General features: G+C 39.2%; 1 protein-coding gene across 3 annotated transcripts in view; it reads right to left on the bottom strand.

Annotated features, from left to right (window-relative positions):
• Positions 1-12200, bottom strand: part of MOSPD2 (motile sperm domain containing 2) — a 39611-nt gene that overhangs the window by 27152 nt on the left and 259 nt on the right. For all 3 annotated transcript variants that reach the window (XM_080911068.1, XM_080911066.1, XM_080911067.1), the window contains exon 2: positions 12126-12195. In XM_080911068.1, coding sequence (XP_080767194.1) covers positions 12126-12195 — 70 coding nt within the window. The remainder of the gene's footprint in view (positions 1-12125; positions 12196-12200) is intronic.

Raw genomic sequence — 12200 nt, 5'->3', positions numbered from 1 at the left:
TATTTTGGTGAATTCTTGTTTCCGTGTAATCACCTTTTCACACCCAAATTCTACCATTTGGCAACACTCATTTCAGATCCTTCCTCTTTTCACAAACATTTCCTGTGAGCAAAAGTAATTCTTAGGTGAGCAGCAACAGAACTCCATTTACGATTTTCTTAAGGCACGAAACGATTCTTCTCATGAGTTCCTGTTGTAGTAAATATTCAATCTCAATCAGAGGCTTCAATCCCCACCTTTGATCATTCAGTTCCCAGACAAAATGTGTACAACTTAACCCTTGAAAGCAGTAGAACTAAGAATTATTCCTGTTTAAAAGAACTGCAGAAACAAAATATGGAGAAGAGACTGAAGGAAAGGTGGTCCAAAGGCCAGCCCAATTTGGTATCTATCTTATGGGTTGGGGGGGGGGGGGCACCAAGGCCTGACACACACTATTACCGATGCTATGATGTGCTTATAGACAGGAGCCTGGCATGGCTGTCCTCTGGGAGGCCCAACCAGCAGCTGACTGAGACAGGTGCAGATATTTACACTAAAACAATGGACTGAAGTTGGGGAACCCTGTGGTTGAATTAGTGGAAGGACTAAAGGAGCTGATGGAAGTATGACCCCATAGGAAAACCAGTGGTCTCAACTAACCTGGACCCCAGGGAACTACTAGAGACTGAGCCACCACAGGCAGCAAAGCACAGGCTGGGCTGGCCTCAGTGGGAGAAGATACATCTAATCCTTGGGAAACTGAGACCCCAGGGAAGGGGGTGGGGGGCACTCTCTCAGGCAAGGGGAAGAGGAATGGGTTGAGGAACTCTAGGAGAGGGGACTAAGAGGGGGGCAACAGCTAGAATGTAAACAAATAAAATAATCATAATCATAAAGAGTTTAACATGAAAAAAAGCACTAGAGCTGGGCAGGTATCTAACTTCTATGCTATTATGTCTACTTCCCTGCCAATAATTTCAAGATGTAACTTGCCATGGCCCGCCTGGGATGCTCTTACTCTGACTGGCTAGACCTCAGGGCCTGTTCTCAGCATCCATTACCACATGACCTTTTCTCTCTCCATCTTCTCCTTCCTGGTCCCGTCTTAGACCACAAGCTCGGGAACCAAAAGCTGGCCTACCTCTCTTCTGTCCAGGCTGTAGGCTTCTTTATTCAACCAACAGTTTTCAAATAAGGAGCAATGTTACATAGTGCATGAGGATATCCTCCTCTTTGGAGATAGGTATACCTTGAGGGCCAGTCAGTATTCAACATTATAATACACAGCAACAGACCAAGCCTCAACAAGTTTGAGTCTGCATGCTATCTCTCCCCCAAAACACTACAGGCTCAGGGTCTGTACATCTAAGAATTCTCCATAGCAGATGACACAACATTTATTGAATAACTCTATTCTGTTTTTATTATTAGTTTCTCAGCTATCCCTTCCACATGTTACAGCAGTTTTGGGAATTCCCCTGACTTCTCCATCTCCTTTTCGTTCACAAGTATTTAGCTGCCAGGTTGTACAATGTCCACCTCCTCTACATTGGCGCTGCCTTTAGTTCAGGGCCTTGAGCTAACAGATGAAAGGGCAAGAAGTAGAAAGTGAGCCGATTAACCTCTTTGAGTCTCCACTTCTCAATCTTTACACTGTTCTATAGACCGAGAGGCCTGTGTGAGGGTCAGATCAAAAGGAATACATGAAAGTGCCTAGAAATTTAAAACACTGCAAACTAGGAGTTCATAAATCATACATTTGTGAAATGTCATCTGTGGTATAGTTTCCAATATGTGGGTTCTATTTTTTCTAATTTACAAAATGAGAGGGTTCATACTACATAAACCTTGGGAAATAGTTTTAGCTCTGTAATTTGAAAATTCATTTGTATTCCAAGCACATTTCCACTTCAATTATAAATGACATTTGAGAGCATAAGATGGCTTTAAAAGAGTTAACATAGCCTTCTGTCTCATTAAGGAGGGATCATTTCGTCCAGCCATTGGAGCAGTAGGTTATTTACCTTAAAACTGCAGTTGCACTCATCCTCTTGCAGGAAAATGTCTGCCATATGAGCAAGTTTGCATAAGCACAGGTTATTAGTTCTTCTTCCCAATAAAAGTGACAGTCATTGAAAAAGGCGACATAGTAAGGTCTCAAGTCAAACACACTTAGCCTGAAGAAATATTCTACAACTACAGCGCCATGGTTTCCCAGAAGACATTAAAAGGACATGTCTTCAAAGGTCAAGGTTTAATAAAATGTGCTCTATCATTAGAAACTTTCTAAAATATATCTGGCTTTTTCTGTCCCCTTTTTGTCATGAGAATGACAAGCACCACAATGATGATTTGCCTTGGCTTGGGTCAGAGTCAGCAGTTTTACCTCCCATTGTTTTTCTATAACCAGTACAAATGTCAGCACAATGCAAGAAGCAAATGATATTTTAGGATTATGAGGAGAATGTTGACCTTACCAGCTCCCTGCAGAGTCTTGGATACCCACTAGGGTCCCAGAGTATACTGAAATGTACTTTCTTAGAATGGTATTTGGCAAGTGATACAAGCTTAGTAAAAATTAACCACAATCCAAAAAAAAAAGGAGAAAGCATTATTATTAACATGACTGTTACCAGTAGCCCTATCATTAACAAGACACAGGCCACTACTAGAACTTTAAAGCCTGCTTCCTTCTGTAGTTGTCACGGACACCAGGTTCTGAAATCAGAAATATCCACTGAGCATGATTTTTATTAACAGGTATGTATTGACACAGGAAATACCGCTGTTGCTGTTAGCCCTTTAATCCTGGGCAAGCAAAAATGAAACCAGATAAGGGGAAAGAAATGAGAAGAGATAGTTGGAGTGGGGAAGACTTGGGCAGAGAGAGGCAGGAGAAAAGTAGCAACAAAAGGAAAGAAGGGAAAGGCCAAGGGAGGAACACAAGACAGCTGCAGAGGAAAGAGATAAATGAGGAACACAAGGCGGACAGAAGGAGACGAATGAGACAGAGAAGAAAGGGAAAGGTCACCATCCTGTACCTTACGATCTACAGCACAGTTAAAGGGACATTAGTAACTATATTTAGTGCAACCAAATGCAGCTCCCTTAAAAGCCCCATTACAAGTCCTTAGTTCTTTGAATTATCTACTGTGTGCACATGTGCATGAGTGGTGGTCCGGAGTCAGTTCTCTCTGTTTCTACTGTGTGGACTCCAGGAATTTCCTCAGTTTGTAGGCACCTTCCACTGTAACATCCTCCTAGCCCCTCTATGGAACTTTAGTACAGATCAGGGGAAAGGCCTGCCAGGGCTTTGGGAGAGAACTATGGATGTATTAAGAATGGAAGTCACTGGGAAGAACAAAACAAAACAAACAAATAAACAGAACCAAACTCCTTCCTTAGTACATGGCCACAATCTACTCCAAATCTCTGTATCCATCAAGCTATTTGGAAAGCTGACTGAAATGTAATCTTCTATGACAGAACATGTAACAGAGTCACAAAGGGATGCTAACAAAGGTATTCTTGGGTTCTGTGTCTAGATCATGAATTTTGGGGGGATGGGAGTTCTAAGAAGCAGCAAACTGGCCCAAGGGACTTACTTAGTGAACCTCTGTCCTACTGCAGGACTTGGCAATCCCCACCACTCTATCTCATGTAAGGTTAAATAAAAAAAAATACCTCACACCTTGAGGGACATAGATATTCTCTGATGCTGATACACTACACACTTATTTAAAAACCCTTTGGAACACAAAGTGAACAAAAAAAAAAAAATCTCAGGCAAGAGCTGTATAGAAACAGGCCTTGGATGATCCTGAGTCAGTTGTATAGAAGGTAGAACTTTCTATTTCAGTTGCTTTCCTTTGAGAACACAAGGGTTAAATTTTCAGTCACCAGCTAAATACCCAGGCTGAACAGACTAAATGGATTTTGGCCATTCCCACATATTATGGACTGTGTCCAGGCCTCCTTATTGGGCTCATTGTGCACAATCTTGTGTTTGTTCTTCTTAGCCCAAGTCAAATGGGAGAGTGTGGGGCCCATTTTATTAAAAGCCCAGGCTTGGCAACACAAGCCTGTAATTACAGTTACTCAGGAAGCTAAGGTAGGAAGATCACACGTCCAAGACCTACACCAGCTATACAGTGACTAGTGACTTCAATGGCAGCCAGGAAACTTAACGAGACACTTTTGCAAACTAAAAACTGAAAAAGAAAGCCTGAGCTACACATCTCAACAGCAGTGTCTAGCATGTGGGAAGCCCTGCATTCAATCTCTAACATATGCACAAGCACACACACAGAAATACTGTTCATAAAAACAGCTTCTTAAACCCCATCTGCAGAGTCCCTGTGTAGTGAGGGAGAAGGCACGAGGAGAGGGGGGGCTGATGCTGACCTACTCTGCTGAGCTCCAAAAAGCCAGGCTGTTTGGAAGGTTACTTCGCCACCCTCCTAGCCTTCACAACAATAGACGCACATTAGATTTTTAATACAGAATGATTATGTCCATGAAAGTCTGGCTCCTACCAACCCTGACATTCCTCATAGCCCAGATCTTCAACAATAGATAACATTATTCTTACCCATTCGAATACTTAAAATTTACAGGAGTTAAAGCTATCAGATACCTAGCCAACAAAGACCCTGAAGTTAAAAACAAACAAACAAACAAAACCTAGCTTAACAAATTCATCTAAAATTACCTTTGGTCTTTCCATATAAGTTTTCTATTTTTGACATTTTTTTTGGCAATTTCCATTGCAAAACGATGGGTTTTATTAAACTATGGGTTATTTAGCTGACGTAAGAATCAAACACATTGCTGAAAAGTTATTAATCCCGAGAGATATGTTGTTTTGGCTTCCTAAAACTTAATTTATTTTTAAGTACCTGTTTATTATGACTCCAAATATTAAATGCCTAGTGGCCTTTATGTTCTAGCTGCCTTAGATTTTTCTGAGACTTCTCACTATTGATCACATGATAAGTGTGAATGTGCCAAAAGTAAAAATATAAAGTATCTATTATCTATTTTCAAATCTGTTCATATCTTAAGTATGTTTTTACATTCTAGTTGTGAAAGAAATTTGCTGGAATACAATCTTTCACATGTGTATGGATTTTTTAGGTTTCCTTAATAATTCTGGGAACTTGCATTTTTAAGGCTAAGTACATCATTAAGTAGCTTTTGAGTTGTTGACTGTCTTGTTCACTGAGACTATACAGCAGTACAATAAAAAAGAACCAACATCAATTAGAAAAAGTTAATAATATAACAAGTTGTGCAAAGAACATAAATTTTGTAACATTGTTTAATGAAATGTAACAACTTATGTCCTTTCATTATAAAATGGTGAAAGAAGAGAAGAGGTTCATTTGGGGGTTTTTACTAATCTATTTAATCTTCTAGGGATCTTTTTTTGTCATTTTTTTTTCTATTTATTTTGAGACAGGGATCCACCCCATGGTGGCCTCAGATACAGTATGATCTTCACCTCAAGTTCTAGGATAACAGACCTGAACTATCACACTTGGTTCTTCTAGATACTTTATTATGATATTAGCTTTAACTGTCATCTTAATACAAACTAGAATCATCTCAGAAGAGTCTCAAAGAGAGCTCTCTACATTGGGTTGGACTGTGGCATGTTTGTGGAGAACTGTCTTAAGTTAACTGATGTGTCAATGCCCTGCCCAATGTAGGCGGTGCTATTCCCTTGGCAAGGAGTCCAGAACTATATAAGAGTGGAGTAATTGAGCAAATAGAAGCAAGCAAATAAGCCTGTATGCATATATTTCTCTCTTCTCTTGATTGTAAATGTAATGTGACTTGGTATTTGAGGTTCCTGTCTCCATTTACCCATAATATTGGATTGTAAGTGAAGTAAATCTGGTTTACCCTCTATTGTCTTTTGGCCTGAGTGTTTTATTATAGCAATAGAGAGAAACTAAAACACTTACCAAATCAGAATTATTGTTAAGAGATTAAATTTTCAGTAATGAAAAATCTCTCCTGTCCCCTATTATCAAGAGCAAATGTTAAATTTGGAGTTGTAGTCTCCTGGTACTTCTCTAGCCCAAGTAAGGGCCTGGGCTCCCTAATACAACAAAAATAATGAAGAGTACACTGTAAATTAGGTAAACAGGCTGTACTCTTCTTGGCCAAGCTTCTAAAGTAACTGTGACTCAAACAAAAATCACCATCCTAGAAGTGATACTTTTTCATAATCAGGTGGTTTAAAACTAAAAATGTCACTAAACACTAAAAATTGAATAGAGATAAATAACATAGAGATATTAATGTTTAAAAGGCCACAGAAACCCACACGAAGACCGAGCTGCACATGTGCTACATATGTGCTGGGAGCCTAGGTTCAGTCCGTGTATGTTCTTTGTTGGTGGTTCAGACTCTAAAATTCCACAGGGTCCAGGTGAGTTAACTTGTTGGTTTTTCTATGAAGTTCCTCATCCCTTTCAGGCCCACAATCCTTCCTTGTATTCTTTCACAAGAGTCCCTAACCTCCATCCACTATTTGGCTGTGGGTATCTGTATGTGTCTGAGTCCAGTGCTGGGTGGAGCCTCTCAGAGGACAGTGCCAGGGTAGGGAGATACCCAGGGAAGCCTCCACCCTCTGGGAGAAGAAGGGGATGGGTGGGATGAGGGATGATGAGAGCTGGTTACTGGGAACAGGCAACAGTGATCAGGATATAAAGTGAATAAAAAAAACCTTAGAGAGATAAAAGAATACTGCTAGGCAATGTGAGGAGGCATTGCTGAGACTGAAGATTAAAATGTAAGCAGGTCTACCAATTCTTTATTCTCATCTAAATTTATAACTCAAGCTTGGTAATTTTAGATCTAAGAGAGAGAGAGAGAGAGAGAGAGAGAGAGAGAGAGAGAGAGAGAGAGAGAGAGAGAGAGAGAGAGAGAGAGAGAGAGAAATCCAATAAGGTGCTGGTGGAGGAAACTTCATAGGTGATCAATGCAATACAAAGCAAGGGAATGAGCAAGACCAAAGTGCAGTAGAAATGTCTCTTGAACATCACGGTCCATGGAAAGCATTTGGCTGAATAGAAAGCACATGGTTGCTTATCCTTTCTTGCTCCAGACATTATATCCATTCAAAACATCAGCATTCAGTTCAAACAAAATAAAAAATAAAAGAGCAGAATTGTCCCTGGGTGAGAGCTATCAACTTTAATAGCAATTGAAGAAACCACAAAACAATGGGTAATTCTGAATATACTAAAAAGAAAATGAAACAAAAAACAAACAAACAAAAACAACAAAAAAACTTCCCAATCAGTAACAGTGTCATAAATTTTAAAGGTATATACATGAATATAAGCATATGAAAAGAAGTTTAGGCAAACTAGCCATTAACTGCAAGCTAAAAAACTGCCAGTTAAGGAATTAGGACAGTAAATGTGGATACTGTATGGTTAGACAAACATTATTCTATAGGAACAGTAGCAATGAACTCTTGCAGCTTATATAACTTACATGAAGGAAGTTTGGTACAGATTATCAACTGAGTCCCAAGGATTTATTTGTGAACACAATAATTTGATTTCAAAAATGCATGAATCCAAGAGAAGTAATTTTTACTGCTTTATAAAGTTGTATTACCAAAAATACGGAAGTCATCTAAGTGCCCAAAAAGTGATTATCTAAATTAAACGGTAACTGTCTTTTATTAATAGACCCACATATTAAAAATCGACAGTGGTGCCCTAATAAAAATGTAGCATAAAGGTCAAAAAATAAGCAGAAAGGTCGCTGAACTTTACTTTCATAAGCATACAGACAAAAGATTAGGAAAAAAATTCATCTAGTGTTGGTAGCACTATTTCTAGATGGTGTGGAGGCTTTTGATCTTTCTGCTATCAACTAAGTTTATTTAAATAGATTCATATTCCTGTAAAATCAGACAAACTCCTTGAACTCTACTGTCTCTCCCTGTCTTGAGTACCAAAATGTCACCCAGACATCCAAGGTCCCCTACACTGGATTTCCACTGTTTTCATGGACGTGTGCACCTCTCTCAGCAAGCTTCCTTCCTACTGCTTCTTTAATGAGCTGCATACCTTTTCACCCCAGTGCTTTACCTCAGCCTCTTTGACCCACCTAGATCACCTCCTCTACCTGGTCAAGTACTGCCTACGCTCCTAAGAAATACCATCTGGGTTAGTCAGCTTTCTGTCATCACAAGTATCTGAGATCAAGAGAGTAAAGGTGTATTTTGTCTCAGAGGGTTAGATGTTTTGTTTGTGATCAGTTGGCCTAGATACTGTTGAACCTTTGATGAATGAAGAGGGACCTAAGGCAGTGGGTATGTAGCATGCCCAAACTGTGACCAACATAGCCAATGGAGCAACAGGAAAAGGAAGGAACCAGGGTACCATAATCACTTTAATGGCATTGTTCCCAATAAAGACTTCCAAAGATCCCAAATAAAGACTCCCAAAGGCTCTTAAAGATTATGCCATTTCCCAATAGCACCATGTTTTAGAGCAAGTTTTTCTACAGTTTGGGAGATACTAAGCTTTTCCATGAAGTTGCTTCTAACTCAGTACTAACCTGATCACCAAGAGGTGTCTCCCCTTAGCACTCGGCACTCAAAGAAGTTCTTGGAGAAAAGGTTCATGGATCTTAGGCTGGAGTACAAATCACCAGGTAGTCAAGGATAATTAACTTCTTTGAACTCCTGATCCTCCCCCTTCTAGGATCACAGGTGTATATACTGCCACATTGAGGGACTTCTTCGGTTTGGTTCTTATTTCTTGTAATTGAGTTCACCTTCTTTAGCAGATTGCCTTTGTTCTAATGCGTTCACTAGATTGTACAAGTTAGAAAAAATGCCTCTATCATTCAACTTTCTCTAACACTGACAAACTGCTTTATAGAATTAAGTAGATAATGTGTACTTTCAGAACTGAATAAATTATTGTCACAAAGAGAAAGTAGAAAGAACAGAAAATGTTTCTCATTTGAGACTCAGCATGGAATTTCTCACAGTGACATGGAATTTCTCACAGTGACAATGAAGGAGAAAGGTAATTATGGACCTGTATTTTCTTCTTGTATGCTGAAAAAAAATCTATCCATATTTGGTAATATTTTCCACAGACATGAAAAAAATGTGCTTCGGATTGTGAAGAACCTGTTTTTAAGTGAATGTCTAAAGAGATCTCCTTGTGGATAATGAATACTTTAGGAAAAACATTATATAGCTTGTTTGCCTTACACCTTTTATGAAACAAAGTATTACTAATGAAAATAGACTGTGTAAACCATGTAAATGTTCTAAATACAAAGTTACTTTTTTATTTTATCTTCATATTTCTCTCCTTCTCTCTCTCTCTCTCTCTCTCTCTCTCTCTCTCTCTCTCTCTCTCTCTCTCTCTCCCTCTCTCTCTCTCTCTCTCTCTGTATATATATATATATATATAAATCAGGATTTCACTTTTAGTCATGTTCACCTGGAACTCACTCTAACAGATAATGTTACTTTGGGACTTAAATGCCCTCCTCCCTCAGCCTCTTAAATTCCAGGATTACATGCAGGAATGAACCCCATCAGCTTTACCCAAGTTAATTTCTATAAACCAAACTTAGGGGGGAGAATACACAGAAACTAAAGGCCTTATCATATTTCAGAGCACAAGTGCAACTTTCAGGTGAGGAAGGTCTGTCATGGTTTCTACTTTCCTTGCCAATACAAGTCTTTAATGACCAAAGCTGCTGTGGAGATAACCCACATGCTAGTTCACCTATACCTCAGTGTGTATATTTAAAGGTAAAACCATCCTAATACTTAATGCCATACCCTGTGCTGATTCTGAAAATAAAAAAGCTTGTCTTCATAGTATACATTATGAAGGCTTTGGGGGGGGTATGTAAGGAGAGCTGGTTAGAGATAGCTCTTAATTTAAAATGTCAATTCTCCCAATGGTCTTCTAATGCATATCTTTATGTAGTGCTGTATTCATTTAAAGAGTGGGTACTGAACACTGTGTAAGGTCTTGAGGAATGGGATAAACACAAAGCTTCAACCTTCAACTTCTGTAGGCTGCTACTAACCAAACCATCCATTATCCACTGGAGGAAATGAACAATAAACAAATGAGACAATTACAGGCTGGGAGGGAAAGTAAGCAGGGCAGGAAGCTACTTAATATCCAGGGAAGGCCTCTCAGATACATTTAAACACTGAAAAGACAAAAGAAAAAAAAAAAAGACCTATCCTTACATACTAACTGGGGAAAAGTATCCCAGGCAAAGAGAAATGGAAATGTCCCAAGATACAAACAGACTCATTCTGTTTGAAGAACACAAACAGGGCAGTGTGTTTATATTTTCAAAACTGTGGGTCATGTTTTCATTAGTGATGTCAACTTGGTAGGTCATTGCATTTTTTTAAAAATCGGAAGTCAGATAGAAAATGCATCAGCTACATGTTTTTAGACTAAGTATTCAAGTTTTGCTTTGTGTGTGTATATGTGTGTACGTGTGTGTGTGTGTGTGTGTGTGTGTGTGTGTGTGTGTGTGTACTGGCTTGCTATATGTATGTCCCTTAATGCATAATGTGGTCAAATCTTCACTAAGCAAAGAGAGAAATAACAGGTAAGGAGGTAACAGGTAGCTAGGAGCTACAAGACATATGACTCACATCTGTAGGCCACGGAGAAGAATTGGGTCTTTATTCTAAATACATACAGTGGGAAGACACTGAAGGGTTCCAAACTCCAGAATGATATGATCTAATTTGACATCACAATGTTCCTCAAAGATTACTGAAATGAGATCTAAAAGGCTTGAGTAGCAAGCCAAGCTAAAACTCTAACACCAGAGATTCTGAGCAAATTGCTTAATCTTACTACACATCACTTCCCTCATTTAAAGATGAGACAGTTGAATTAAGATGACCTTTAAGACCTCAGAGATTGCATAATTTATCTATTTTCTGCTTGCTCCCTTGAGCACAAGTAAACTACCACTATAGAATCACCAATTCAGTAGTTATGAGTTCTATCTCAACTTATTGTAAACCACATAGCGATGAAGTACACTCCAATCGAAAGTTCTTTTAGAAGTACCTCTTTACTGTAAACTAGCTATGCCAACAGATATGAATAAGATCTCTGTGCTAAAAGTGAATGGAGTGCTTTTGCAACTCTCTGGTACAAAGTTTGGTGCATGAAGAAAACTGGCCAGGAGGCATGAAAAGATTTACTGGCCAGGTTATTTGGAACAGATTTAGTTATTTGTTCTAGGTCATGAACTGATGTATAATACAGAACAGTATAAAGGTGTCTGAATCTTCTGCTAAGCACTGCAATCAAAATACAACAGTTTCATTATTTCCACAGTACCCCAATGAGGAACACAGAACATGGAAGTAAGCTAATTTGTGGAAGGGGACATACATTAGTATTAGTCAAGGCAGACAGCAACCAGAGCCTTTACAATTCTGTATTTATAACTTCTTCTAAATGTTTAAAAACACTGTACAAGCACTAAGGCATCAGACTAAGTACTTGACAACTCAAGTATCTATGACATTGAACAGAATGTTCAACCAATAAACCAGTTCTGCAGTTGCAGAAACTTTCAAGTACAGAGTATGACGATATAAAACTTGTGAATAGCACTTTTGGTTTTAAGAAGCGGAATTAAGCAAAATAAAAAGGAACTGGATTACCAAATTATGTTCAAAGTACATGGCTACAGTACAATGGCAGTTCCCAGGTTTCTTTTCTGGTGAAAGGCCAGAAAACGAGCCACGAACTGCATTAGAGTCACCTATGTCGTTGGCCAAATAGCCTGCCAGGCCCATGGATACAAGGAGATGCTAGACATTCTGATTTCTAAACTTACTCTAACCGTTTAAGGGGGGGGGGGGGGACAGAAGCAAGCATACCATCTGCCCAAGTGAAGCAGTGCACACAGTATGGCAGAACTCTTAAAACACGTACAGCATCTCTCTACTGAGGGTTGAAAAGGTCTCTTAACATCTCCCGGCAAAAAAAAAAAAAAAAAAAAAAAAAAAAAAAAAACACCCACAAACACCCCAGCAAAAGTTGGATATGCTCACTGCACACCCCACTCTAAGTCCCAGAAAGCATGCTCACCTGTCACATACTCTGCCTCGAATCTCCGCCGGGTCTCAGAGATTAGCTTGGCTTTATTCTGAGCGTTATTCTGGA

The sequence above is a fragment of the Micromys minutus genome (genome assembly GCF_963924665.1).
Source record: "Micromys minutus genome assembly, chromosome: X".
NCBI classification, from domain to species: domain Eukaryota; kingdom Metazoa; phylum Chordata; class Mammalia; order Rodentia; family Muridae; genus Micromys; species Micromys minutus.
This window is presented reverse-complemented; position numbering and strand designations above follow the sequence as displayed.